Source organism: Solanum pennellii, chromosome 8 (assembly GCF_001406875.1).
Source record: "Solanum pennellii chromosome 8, SPENNV200".
NCBI lineage: Eukaryota > Viridiplantae > Streptophyta > Magnoliopsida > Solanales > Solanaceae > Solanum > Solanum pennellii.
The window spans coordinates 33741699-33755645 of NC_028644.1; the positions used below are offsets into that span (position 1 = coordinate 33741699).

Sequence of the window (13947 nt, forward strand, 5' to 3'; positions counted from 1 at the left end):
CAACCCCCAAAAAAATTAATTTTGTTTTTCAAAAATACTATAAAGTTCAAATTTTTATTTTTTCACTCCTACCCCCTCCACCACCACCCCAAATAAAAATTGTTTTTAAAAAATATTTTTCAATTTCATAAATTATTTTCTACTCTAGTAAAAATAAAAGGTGTCTCTCAAAAACATTTTTCATTCATAAATCAAACACAAAATCATTTCCGGAAAATATTTTCTACTCACCAACCAAACATGAGAAAATAAGTCCAAAATATACTTGTTTTCCAGGAAAACATTTTCTAGGAAAACATTTTCCATGGAAAACATTTTCCTTCATACCAAACACACCCAAAAAGTGCTTATAAGCACTTGATTTTAAGCTAAAATGGTAAAAATAAGTCAAAAGTCATAAAGTTAGAATTTCCAACTTATGGCTTTTGACTTATAACTCGAAATCGAAAAGCCAATCCAAACAGGTAGTTCGTATGTCAGACTGAAGAAACTATTCATGAGTTGTGGTAAAGGATGAAGTTGAAAAACACAAGAATGATAAGATAAAGTAATCCGGTAAATATACCTGTCAACCTGATGTAAAAAAACTTCAGCAACTTCCTGATCTTCAGTAATGATGCTATCGGTGTGGGCACTGCAGTGAGTTGGGTATAACAAAATAAGGATTGCAAAAGTTTGCATGGAACCGGAGCTTCAATATGAAGTAATTTTTAAAAAATAATCATAATGCATCCTAGTAAAAAAATAGGCAAACATAACATGCCTTCCATGCTGATGTATATGATCTATCGCAGCATATACATCTTCAACAACTTCCACAGTGCAAGCTAGTGAACTATATTCGTGACGAAATGTACGTGCCTCTGGAATCATGAGCAGGGAGCTAGCTTTGGGTCCACCATATAAAGAAACCCCTGGCAAAGAGGCAAACATCAGATAACATGTCTTGAATCTAATTAAACTGGTCTTTCAAGGCCAAACAAGTTGAGGATAGTCAGCATCACTTTTCTCATTAAAAGTAATTGTTGCAGATCGTCAGCATTTACCACATATTTTAAAACTTAGGATAGAGCCATTTTCTAGTAATGTTCAATCTATTATGTATTAATCGATATTAAGTTGATTGGTTTGAGTTATGAACAAAAAAGCTACTTCGTTTCTTCTTGTCCAAGTCACTTCTTTTTTTGTCCAGGTTGTTTGTGTGTGACTCCACGTGATCTTTTTCGAGATCATTTTGATGTTTTTGAGAGAAAGGACCCAGATTTTTCCTTTAGTTTGCCATATTACATCCACATGCTCTTTCTCCTTGACTTGAGGGCTAGTACACTTCTCAATATAAAAAGATTATGCTTTAAAACTACAGCTCACAATTAGTGCCTTGTATGCAGCTAGTATTACATTGATTAGCTATCCACAAAGAATCTTGAACATGTTCATGAGTAATCCAAATATTATTAACCACTTCTAACCACAATGATGGAAGTGCACAAGACCAGAAAGTCACATTGATAATTAGAAACTATAAATAGAAACACTAGTAACATTAGTAACTTCCATAATATCATAAAGCAATCTATAGGCTAATAAATGAATAAGGATAACCATAAGTGTCGCAGCAATCATGAGATGGCAGAGGTTGCACATACAAGATGGACAGCTTAAGGGTATCCTAAGTACAAGCTTGGATGTAAAGACAAAGAAGGGGTACAGGGTCACACCAGATGAGAACTACAAAGATGGATAACATGTCAGAGCATACAAGGGATGAAATGACAAGTGTGACCGACCATGGAGCAATCAGAAAATCTAAGCTAATCAGGATTCAGGTATGAAGTAACTCATGGATTTTGACAACTGAGATGGACTTCACATAATATTTGATTACTTGTTATGTATCATAAATCAAGTTTGAAACAACAAAGGAGATACAGAAGATTTGGATGAAATACTCAAGGAACAGAACATGTAACATATCTTTTTTAAACACAATGTAGATTGTGTATCCTGTTAATTGTAGATGAGATTTAATAACAAGAGTGTTTTTGTTGGTGATTCAACTCAAAGCTAAACTGAGATTAAGAAAGTGATCTCAATTTTTCTCCCCTACTCCCAAGTCAGGACCCCAACGTATTCATCTAAGTTGTGCGGACTCTTTTGGTACCGCAACCGTATCGATACGACATGTGTGTGGATGTGGGATTTGGTCAATCGATTTTGGGTATTATAACTAAAATTGATAAAGAAATTTGAGAGAGATGCAATGATTTCTGAAATCAAAACAAAAGTTGGGGTGAAATCATAATTAGGCATATGTCCTTTTAATGTTAAAAGATATTTGTATGAAAAAGTCATCAACCAGAAGATGCTTTGAAGATATTTATAGGTCAACATCACTGCTGAATGCGCAATGAACTCAAGAAGTCTATCATGAACTCTAAATCATTTGCAATAACTATGTAACACCAAAAAAAAACAGTAAGGAAGTGTGTTTGTACTTAATAATAATTACAAATTCAAACTTGCTCTCTAAATTTATGCATTCCTTTCCTTCCAAATAGTCCACCATAATTTAGGCATATCTAATTTAGACATTTGAATTATTTTTAGCCAAACCTGCGTACCTGTATACATTACAGGATCCGTTCCCCCAGATCTTTTAATTACATCTATGATTGTGAAATTAAGGAATGAACAGATGCAATAATCATGTTCAGTTTCTGTTGACAGTAGATTATGAAGGATCCAATCTCTAGATCCACTCATTTCGGACACCAGCACCCAAAATCAGAAACTTAGGTATTCATGTAGAAGCTCAATTATTGAAGGAGTTCACAAAAAAAAATACCTTTTGTTTGAAGTTCCACAATCAGATCATTAAGACCTCCATTTTGTGCCAAATCCTTATGCACAAGAAGTGTTTCCTATAAGGGAAAGCAATGAAAAATATTCACAAAAACAGAAAAGAAATAAACTACTGAAGTTAAATACTGGACACTGCTTTACAAAAAGGTATAAAGAAACTACCATCGCATTACAGGCTGCAGGATAATCGGTTTTTGCATCAACAGTAATGCGCTTAGCCATATCCATGTCAGCAGACTTGTCAACATAAACATGGCAAATTCCATCTGGAAGCAAACAAAGTGACTTTCCCATTATCGGAACAGAACTCTTGATATCAAAGCAGAGAAAGCAAGTATAAGTAATTATCATGCAAGTAACACATAATTACCAGCATGGCCTAGAACAGGAATTTTTGTTGATGCCTTGATTTGAGAAACGAGTTTATTGCTACCTCTTGGGATAACAAGATCAATCACATCGTCAAGCTGCAATGCAGGAAAAAAACGAAGAACCAAAATCATGTCTAATGTATGTCATGACTTCTTAAAAACGAAAGAGAGATAGAATATAAGTTTCCTAAGATATTCGGCAGTCACCTTAAGTAATTCAGGGATCTCTTCTCTAGAAGTCACTAGTCCAATAAGTCTTTCACCTACACTTACAGGAATGGCCGAGGTAATCACCTGACACACACACACACACACAAAAAAAAAAAAAAAAGAGGAGAAGGTGAAAAAGTTGTCATGAAACAAAGAGAACGTGAACCTCCAGTATAGAGTGTATGAGAACATAAAACTATCAGTTAAACCTTGTGTAAGATGGCGTTTGATCTTTTGGCCTCCTTTCCTCCTTTCAACATGAGGCCGTTCCCACTTCGGACTGCTAGAGAAGCTATCTAGTCATGCATAAAAAATTGAAACGAGTTTGTGAACGATAAAAGTATAATCCAAGGATGGGCACTTCAAGCATGCAGAAAATTGCATAAGTTTACATACAGTGACATGTCAGCCATCATTATCCTCACTGCTAGTAACAAAAACGTGTTGAATAACTACTAAAAAGTGAGCCCTACTAATTCATATTGGGAAGGGGGGAAGTAAAAGGCATGCAGCTGAGTCTCTATTAGTGGGAAACATCAACTTTGCCAGCACCGCATACCTGTACAAGTGCATCAGGTCGTGACTCAAAAATAATCAATACAACGCCTAATGGAGATGATGATTTGTCCAAGATGAATCCATCAGCAATCTGAACAAGACGACAACATTCCAGAGATCAAATCAACATTCCATTCAGGAAATAAAGGCTTATAATTGAACACAGATCAATGAAAGTTGCAAGTACAAATCCACATCTCTATTTCTTCCATTCTTCCAGCAAGTCAGCCAGTTCATTCCATGACTCAAGAAACTAAACAACCACAAAAATATATTTGGCTATACCGTTCAGTGTAATTGTCACTGGACATAGTGATAGTATAATACCCACTAAAATCGTCTCATAGTTCAGAAGGTTTTCTACAAAGAGGTACTTCAAAAGATTCCTTCACAATCTGTTTGTTCCTCGTGTCAATAAAAATTATTGTGCCACATATATTAGCTCTGATTTACTCACCTCCGTTCTTTTTAAAGTGCGACCAAGGGGCTCATCCATGTTAGACAGCACACGAACTGAGTTTGCAAGACTAGAAATCTATGACAAAGGAGTTGTAATTTCAGCAAGAGTACTAAAAAGGTACATGATCACTCAGACTAAGTTGCATAAGTGAGCAAGCTCTTACTTTTCCTGGATTTAAAGCCAGACGAGATATCAAAGACTTCTCATATCCGGCCTGTTGAGCAGCAACCACATCAGCTTCATTCTCAGCGAGGATTGCCTTTTCATTTGCTTCCAGTGCATCAGCTATATCCTGCAATATTTTACTCCTTTCTTGGGAAGACAGTGCCTGGAGGTGAATAAAGAATACATAGTCACATCATTGCAGCTTACAAAATGTTATAGCCAGATGCCCCTCAAAATATACCTGAAGACGTCTGGAACATTCCCTTGCAGCCACTGCCATCTCACGAGCATCAGTCTCTCCAATTGAGGCCCATTTATTGGCATCACAATGAAAGAGTGTGCCTATACGTTCCCCATGCAGCACTTTGATGATGTTATCTGTCGCAAAGCCACTTTACTCCCATGAAAGTGTGCAGTCAGAGTGAGAGAGAGAATCAGTAGCAAGTTTAGGCAAAGTGAGCAAGAAACATTGAAAAATGAGCTTTCACACTGAATGTCTGAAGAACATGCTTCACTGCATATAATACATTTGTAGTGATTCGCATTTGTTTTTCAGCCTTAATTTATTGCATTCCTTTTCAACCTAACCATTTACTGCCACCATCTTGTTCTGCTAACACACCTTTTCTTTTTAAATAACAGTGGTGTGTTGGACCATCTTGCATGCACCTTGTGATTTTTTAACTGAGTACTTACATCATCCCACCAATACATACATAGGGTAAGGTAACTGTGTCCAGCTGGCCTCTGCTAGATTTCAGATTGTAGTCTCCTATGATTTTTAATCCAGTTTCATCAACTGAGTCGCACCTTGGAAAGCTCTTCATTGAATAGTTATCCTTTCTAGCTAAGCTCCGTAATAGACATTTTCACAGTAATTTCACAAGGACCAAAGATGATATAGAATAATCTCTTTGAGAAGCTCATGCAACTTAGCGTAAATTCGATTATAACATTTGGTTTCGATTAAATTCCTTTTAGCATGTTGCCAGTATTCATTTGCGTTCACAATTGAGATAAACCTGAAAGACTTTTAACAAATCAACTATTTCTAACAAAGTTGTCAGGTTGCCTTCTGACAAAAATGAGAGTTCATGCAAACAGATTTTAAGGAGCCAAATTCCAGATTTGAAGACAAAACCTTTGTTCCAATTGCTAAAATTTTGGCCACTTTGGCCTTAAAATGATTTGGGCTCAATTTATTTACTGCAACATTTTTAAGGTGCTGATTAGGCCAAACACGTTTTCTAGGCACTCAATGCAGGGGCAGATCTATGTAGAAGGGTGGGGATGCCATGCCACCGGAGGCCTAGGTTGAAATTATGTTGATATGTATAAAAAATCATATATTTATTAGGCATGCCACCCAGAGAAATGTTAAGAGGAGCCAGTGGCAAAGTTAAGTTTTACATCTAGTTCAATTCCCATTTACCACACTTCCTAATCATTTTCAATAGTATTCCATGTTTAAGGAAAAGATTATTCCCATGGAACCATAACACCTTTGACACCTATATTTAAATGGACCCCTCTCATCTTTTTCCTTTCTTTTAAATTTTCCCACTCTCCTATTTTCTGTTGTAGATCCTATTATTTGTAAATTATATTTTTAAAAAATTGTATCTCTCTAGTATGTATTTGTCTGTGTATTACAAAACCTTGTTTTTCTCCAATCTCTTTTTCATTTTTTGGTTTACAGTAACACCCGACCTCACCTATAAACATGTACCACAAAATACAATGACCTCACATCATTAAGGTAGTGTGAGATGATTTTTTTGGCAATTATGACTTAATTGTAAAAAATTTAAACTTAATTATTTATTGACCTTTTAAATTGATTAATTTCTTTTTTTTCCTTTTTATTAGGCATAAAATATATAGGATTTGATTGAAGTTTGAAATTGTGACAGATCCTCCCAGAACTCTCTCATTTCTTGATTATTCCGACAACTACTTTTTACAAATCTTTTTCATACTTTTTGAAACAAAAAAAAACTACATTTTAGCCTCAACTATTACTTATTTGGAGCATCTTCCTAAGCCGATCTTGATTCCAATTTCATACTAACTGATTATTACTATGTATTAATTTCTTTGTGACACCACCTAACCTTGGGGAGGTACACACAGACGTAATGTCTATTCAATATGCTTGCTTAAACTTATTAACAACTTATGTAAGCACACAAATAAGATACCTCCTAAACTAATAAATGATTGTTTAATTTATCACAAAAAGCGTGAAATATTAACGAATATAAGTAGTTATGCATCACAAAATGTTTCCAAAATATGCTTTGTCGAGTACATTTATAAATAAATTATATATATTTGTAATATTAGTAATATTATTGAAATTTTTTGTTGTACACCAAGTTGTAATTATTTCATTTTTCATTTTCAAGTTGTCTATATAAATCAAAAGCCGAATAACCCAAACTGAACCCAACAACAATATGCCTAGTGTAATCTCACAAAGTGGGGTCCGGGGAGGATAGAGTCTAAGCAAACCTTACCCCTACCTTGGAGTTGGAGAGATTGTTCATGATAGACCCGCAGCTCAAGGGAAAAACAGTCCAAAGAAGAATGGTTAAAGAAATAACGGAGATGAAAAAGTCATGGCTAAATACTACTGACAGCATGGAAAATCATCCAGAACAGTTATCACATCAAATATTTACCCTATTTGAATTGTGTAAATAGCAACATGTCTATGTTCCAAACAGTGCGACACTCAAAACCTCCAAATCATGAATCCGACAATGACTCAATGGAAAAATGGCCATGTCTGGCCCAATTTTTAAAATCTGATTAATTAACAAGCTCAACCCAAAGGATCTTTATAGATACTCAATGCATATCAAAACAAATTTGGGCTTTGGCCCAAGTCAACTGACTTCAAAAGAACATATTTCTCAAATCTCTTTTAGCCCAATTCTTTTATATGCCCTAAGTTACACGGACTCTTCACTTTTGGTGTCGCACCCGTGTCGCCACGACATGGGTGTGGGATCCGTGTCTGATTCGGTCTAGCGATTTTGGGTACTTTGACCAAAATTAATGGAGGAAGTCTGAACAGTTTTACAGATTTCTATAATCAATACAAAAACTAAGGCGCAATAGAAGGAAATCAAATACCTTTTATATAGAAATTTCTATGTCACTCATTTTTCTATTTAATGAACTAAGGATACTACATTTGAAGCCAACTCCCAAATAGGGTATCCATTTTGATTGAAATGTTGCATCTTTCTATTTAATGAACTAAGTTTTAACCTGACATCCCATAGATAAAAAGGGAAGTATTTGTTAACTGTTCATACTTCTGAAAGTTCCCAGTTTCAAGAAAAAAATGTTTAATACTTCTCAAAATGCATTCTACACAACACGTGATTTGCAATGCAGAACTCAGTTTACCTAATGTTCTTTCTTGCTTTTGCTTCTTTTTCATCTTATTTTTTACTTTTTCTTCTTTCTTGTGTGCCTATTTGTGCTTTCAGCAGACCAATATCATGTTTTATCATAGTACAATGACATGTTTTTCACTTTCAACTCCAGTAAAATACCTCAGATTCTTCTGTCTCCCCTACTGTAAGCTATAAATGCAACTTCGATGCAGACTCAATGACAGCATTTTCCCTTTCAGCTCCAGTCAGACACCTCACATTTACTTGTGCATCCTCAACTGAACTCTAGATTCAACTTTGATTCAGACTCTTTTGCTGCACACCACCCTAAATGCTTCTCTTTGGACAGTTACATTGTTTTATTGACAAGAAAAAGGGGAAAACACATAGACAAGAAGCATCAAAAAAATTTATCAACTCGTTTAAGAAGACATCACTTAAATATTTTAAATAAACATGTGTACAAATGAAGTACATAAAAATTAAAATTTAGAATTGAATAAATACTAGTATCATACCTGGTTATGACAACAGGAATGCCAGCATAAGCAGCATACATAGCAGCTTTTACTTTGGCAGTCATGCCTCCTCTTCCCACCCTGGACTTGTCTCCAAAAGTAATCACTCTCTCATGTGTCTCCTTAATGTATGTGTAAATCAACTTTGAATCTGGATCACGGGGAGGACCACTGTAAAGACCCTCTACATCACTCAACAGAACTAGAAGATCAGCTTTTAATTCCAAAGCTAGAAGAGCTGCCAGACTGTCATTATCCCAAAATATTCCAGAAGAGTCCTACAAGGAATGTTCATCATTACAATTTAACTATGAGCAGAAAGAATGATTTTTAATTAAAATAGTGGATACAGAAAACTTGCATGAACTCGAAATCATATTACAGCTACAAACTAAACCTCATCAAAGCAAAGATGAAATTTATCACCAAAGTGGCAGGAACCAACGCTAAATGACGTACATAGCCACATGCACTATCTCAATTCATTCCCCTCCCAATCCCAGGAATCAACACTGAGAATAATTACAGAGAACTGATGGGTAAAAGCCTAAATCAGATAGTATACATCTATATGTCATATATATAAATACATATAATTTCATTATGCTTTGTAAGTTATAACAAAGCATAATGAAGTTAACATATAAAAGAGATGCATGAACATTAGTAACAAAGCAGAAGTTAATATTTGAAAGATATGGATGAACACTAGTTAGGGAATTTCTACGCCCAACACATGGATTGATCTAGACACATGTAAGCAACAGATCAGGCTCTACAGCAAGAAACATTGTTGATCTATCTACTAATAGAGGAAGTCTTCACAAGGAGCAAGAGGGTAGCAACTACATAGTAAAATCAGAGAGACACACCTCATAAGGAGCTCTCCGCGTACTGATAGCATCATTCTCATTGAATATAGGTATAACTTTTAGAGAAAGCAACGAATTTACTGTGTCATTGAGTTGTCTCCTAAAATCTGGATCTCTAAAGTCATTATCAGTCACCAGAAGCTGAGCTGATGTCACATCCAACTGTATAAAGATGGCACAAAGAATAAAAAGTCAGTAGACAATATTTTCAGCTGAAGACATTTTTGTGGTTATGATAGGCATATCATGAGTTGGACCAAGCAGAAAAGTTCCAAAAACTGTGTGTCAACCTGACTGAACAAAGAATCATATAGAGCCATGAGGCCATTCTGGCCCACAGCAGCACAAGCCTTGCCATCAAGTTCAGTTTGTGGCTTTTGAAGATCAAGAAAACTGCAAATATGATAAATTGCAAGTTAGTAGTAAATTACAAGTACTGGAATTCAAATCCTATCATTGGATCTTGTCACCAAGGATAAAAGATAAGAGTTTATTCCCCTTTTCAGTAATACACCAAATCAAAATACTGTTACCTTTGTCAAAAAAAAAGAAAAAGTAATACACCAAATCATGAAGTAATCTTATTGATTCTTCTTCAATTAATGTCTTATTTACAAAGAGGCATTTGTATAGTTCAGTACTTCATAACCTACATAGATATGAAAAACGAAATGAATTACTACCTAAGATCCAAATTCTATGACACTCTTTCCATTTAGAGATCCCAAAGTGACTGACACTATAATATCTCTATAGAAATTTCAAGAACTCAAATTTATTAAACTATTCAAAGTATAAACACTAATGTGGTGTTTTTCTATCAAACCAACTTTCCTTATATTACTTTAATATTTTTCTTCTACCGTCACTAATATAATGTGTTAAATTAGTAACTTAACTCATGCACAATTTAATATCAACTGCAAATGTAACCTATCTACAAGTAAATAACTTTTTTGACAACAAGGACATAGTAGAAACCTGCTGTTGAGCAACTTCCTATATCTAAGCCGCTGACGACCAACACCAACAGCACCAGAAGTCACCAAAATAACTTCATACCCTTGCGAATTAAGCTCCTGAAGCTGTATGCAGCAAATCCACTAATGTTTAGAACAATGCAATTGATACCAACAAAGAATTTTAACCTATCAAAACAAAATTTAAAAATCCACCTGCTCACAGAGCGCTCCTAATCTTCCAAGTGCTAATCTTCCATCAGCTCGAGTCACAACTGCAGTCCCAACCTTTAAAAATAAAATTTTGTCAGCGAAAAGCCTATAAGGGGGGGAAAACAAAGGATACACATTGTTGGTTTCAAAAACTAACAAGCAGGTCACTTGTATACATTAAACACGGCTTGAAACAGCGTGAAATTACAGTCAATGTATTTAGTTTGTGCAAGTGAATAAAAAAATCAAATCCTTCTAGGGTAAACGATTTTTTTTCCAATCTGAAAAGCAAAAAGGAAAAGAAATTGGAGGATAAAGTTGAGACCTTGACAATGAGTCGTTTGACGTTCTTCACAAATGCTCGAGTTGAATCAACTGTCTCCATTTTTAGGGAAGAAGAGAAATGTAGGAGCAGAAATGTGCAGTCAACTTCCTTCACCCACTTTTCTAGTCTAATATGAGTTTGGGATTGTGGAAATGCTCACCACGTTTTATACTGGTTTTTTTTTGGATTTGTCCAACTCAGTCCTTTCACTTTAAACTTGTTTTCTTTTTTGTCCAAATCACATAGTATAAATTAGTACAGTATGTCTTTTCTTTTCTTTTTTTAGTTGATATCTAAATTATTATTAATTAGTCTGAGAAATACATTTTTATAGTAATTTTTTTTTCTATTTTATGTGTGATTTTTTATTTTTTGAGAGTCAAACAGTTTAATTTGATTGGACATTTGCATATGAAATTTTCAATTTTTTGAAATAAATTTATATATTTGTAAACTACGTTAAGAGTACTATAAGTCACAATAATTGAAAATTCAAAATGTTAAAATGATCTATGAGAAAATTACGGTCAAAAATACACTTGTTTGAATCTCGAAATGCGAAAAGTGTCACATATAATGGAACGAAGGGAGTATACTTTTATCTTTTATTTGCGAGATTTTATCACTTGTCATTTCATATGAATAAAATATTTCACCTAATCAAAAGTTAAACAAACTAATACTAATTAAAAATTAAAGATTCACGTATTATTATACCCGAAAAATTAATTTTTTTATAAAATAAAATTTAAAATATTTTTCTCACCCCACCCCCATCTAATTTTTCTCACCCCACCCCCATCTAATCTTCCGCTTCTAATTTATGTTTACTTTTATTTTCATTTGTCTCCGTCGAACTCTTCGCTCTTAATTTATTTTAAATTCTATTTCATAAAAAAAAATTGGAAATAGTAGTACTTTATTCTTTAGTTCGTAACTAATATCAATGGTTTGTTTAATTTTTGATAAGGTGAAATATTTCAATCATGTGAAATGTCAAGTGATAAGATTTTTGTAAGTAAAAGAGAGTGTATTACACAAATGTATTTCTCAAACTAATAGTGATAGTTTAGATATGATACACTCTCAATAGTTTAGGTATGAAATTAAAAAAAATAAATAGTTTAAGTGTGTTTTTGACTCTTGTCGTTTTTTTTACCTACCATTTTTTTTTACATTTCCTTGTTTTCTTTGGTTCACTTTTACTTGTTCGTCAATTTAAAAATATTTTGTTTCTTTTATGAATGATAAAGTAAAAGTAAATGGAGGGTATCAATTTTAACACATAAAGAGGTCGGTTTGGTGTGAAAGATAACATCAAATAGCCATGAGATTGAATTACAGTGTCACTTAATTTGTTGTTTGGTTGGCAGGTCTGAGATAACCTATCACGAGACTAATATATTAGTACTGAAATAAGTTATCCCTCTCCTTGGGTGGTATTATAGTAAATGACAAAGGTGTTCCTTTAAATCATTATTATACATCACTCTTCACATTCGTGAAATGTATTTTTATAAGTAAATAACATGTTCTTAACATTTATGGAATGAATATTATTTTGAAAAAAAACAAATCAAACACTCAATAAGAATTAATCTCAGTATAATTTATCTTGTCATAACTAATCTCAACATAACTTATCTCACCATAATTAATATCATCATAACTTGTATTCAAATCAAACGACTTCAAAGAAATTACTACATTTGTTCACTTCCGTTTATGCATTATTCTATAAATAAGTTTTCACTTTTGTTTGTCACTCTAACATATTAAGAGAAGAAAATTATATTCTTTCATATTTTACCTTAAGTATTAATTATTTACTGAGCAATTATGCAAAATGTCAATCCATAAATTTTATTTAGTGTCTATTTGAAAAGTCAAATGGTAATTGATGTGTCGTGGATATATGACACCTTTAATGCTTAAAATTTAAGATTTTTGATAGTTCTCTAGCGCGTTTTAGGAGAATTAATGTTTCTCGTAGTTGTTTTGTAGTAAACAATTGTTCAATGGGATTTTGAAACTCAAGAGTGCATTCTACAAGCCTAAATATGCATTCACTGCTATTTATGAGAGAACTCCATGAGTCGTAGAAGAATCTACTATCCATAAATGAGTCCCTGAAAGTTGTCGAATCCATTTTTTCCTAGTTTGTTTTGGATATGATTTTAATGTCTACAAATATTTTTCCTAGACATTCTTTTACATGGTTATGTTTGTTTTGGTTCAGGTGATAAAAGTAAAAAATTATTTTGCTTTTATTCTTAAATTTTGGAGTACTACAACATTTTGATTCTAGGTTGTTCTTTTTTTACTTTGAATTTCAATACAAGATTCTGAATTACTACTCAATTCAATAAATTCTAGCATGCAGTAATCTTGTAGGAAAAATAATTATTACCTCAGTACTACGTTCGAAAAAGGAGTAATCGAGAGATAAAAGATCATTTTGAGAAAGTAAAGGAGAGAAAATGGTAAAAGGACCTATTCTTCTCCCTCTTATTCCTATTTTGAATTGCGTTGAGCCGCTAAAGCAGCTGGACAACCTTTACAATGGCATTATCCTCCGCTATAGTGGGATAAAGGTAGGTGGGAAGTAGGGGGGACTTTTGTGCTTTGTTAGTCTAAATTTCCTAATCTGTTATACTTGGTACATAGGACGTTTTAGTATTGTGGAATTCTGTAACGACCTGTTTAGTCGTTTTGAGCAGCAGATTTTATTTCTGAAAAACTGTGTGAGTCGACGGAACCCACGACGGACCGTCATAGGCACGACGGGCCGTCGAGGGTGTCTCGTTCCAAAAGACTTAGATTTCTGAAATTTGGGTACTGAAATCGACTCTCTGAACTTCGTGACGACATGGCAAGACGGACCGTCGTGGGCACGACGGACCGTCGCATGTGTCTCGTTCCAGAACACTTAGACTTCTGAAATTTGGGTACTGAAATCGACTCTCTGAACTTCGCGACGGACCTGCAGGACGAACCGTCGTGGGCACGACGGACCGTCGCAGG

The 13947-nt window shown here is 34.2% G+C and overlaps 1 protein-coding gene across 1 annotated transcript in view; it reads right to left on the minus strand.

Annotated features, from left to right (window-relative positions):
• The window catches only part of LOC107028540 (delta-1-pyrroline-5-carboxylate synthase), a 13382-nt gene extending 2303 nt beyond the window's left edge, over positions 1–11079 (minus strand). The window contains exons 1-17 of the mRNA XM_015229641.2: positions 10924–11079; positions 10602–10673; positions 10408–10511; positions 9717–9819; positions 9427–9588; positions 8555–8832; positions 4868–5018; positions 4625–4789; positions 4459–4536; positions 4003–4092; positions 3653–3739; positions 3441–3527; positions 3233–3329; positions 3025–3128; positions 2846–2921; positions 764–914; positions 566–634 (exon numbers count right to left, since the gene is read on the minus strand). Of these exons, the coding sequence (XP_015085127.1) occupies positions 566–634; positions 764–914; positions 2846–2921; positions 3025–3128; positions 3233–3329; positions 3441–3527; positions 3653–3739; positions 4003–4092; positions 4459–4536; positions 4625–4789; positions 4868–5018; positions 8555–8832; positions 9427–9588; positions 9717–9819; positions 10408–10511; positions 10602–10673; positions 10924–10983 (1934 nt within the window). The 5' untranslated portion in view covers positions 10984–11079. The remainder of the gene's footprint in view (positions 1–565; positions 635–763; positions 915–2845; positions 2922–3024; positions 3129–3232; positions 3330–3440; positions 3528–3652; positions 3740–4002; positions 4093–4458; positions 4537–4624; positions 4790–4867; positions 5019–8554; positions 8833–9426; positions 9589–9716; positions 9820–10407; positions 10512–10601; positions 10674–10923) is intronic.
• Positions 11080–13947: the final 2868 nt, after the last annotated feature.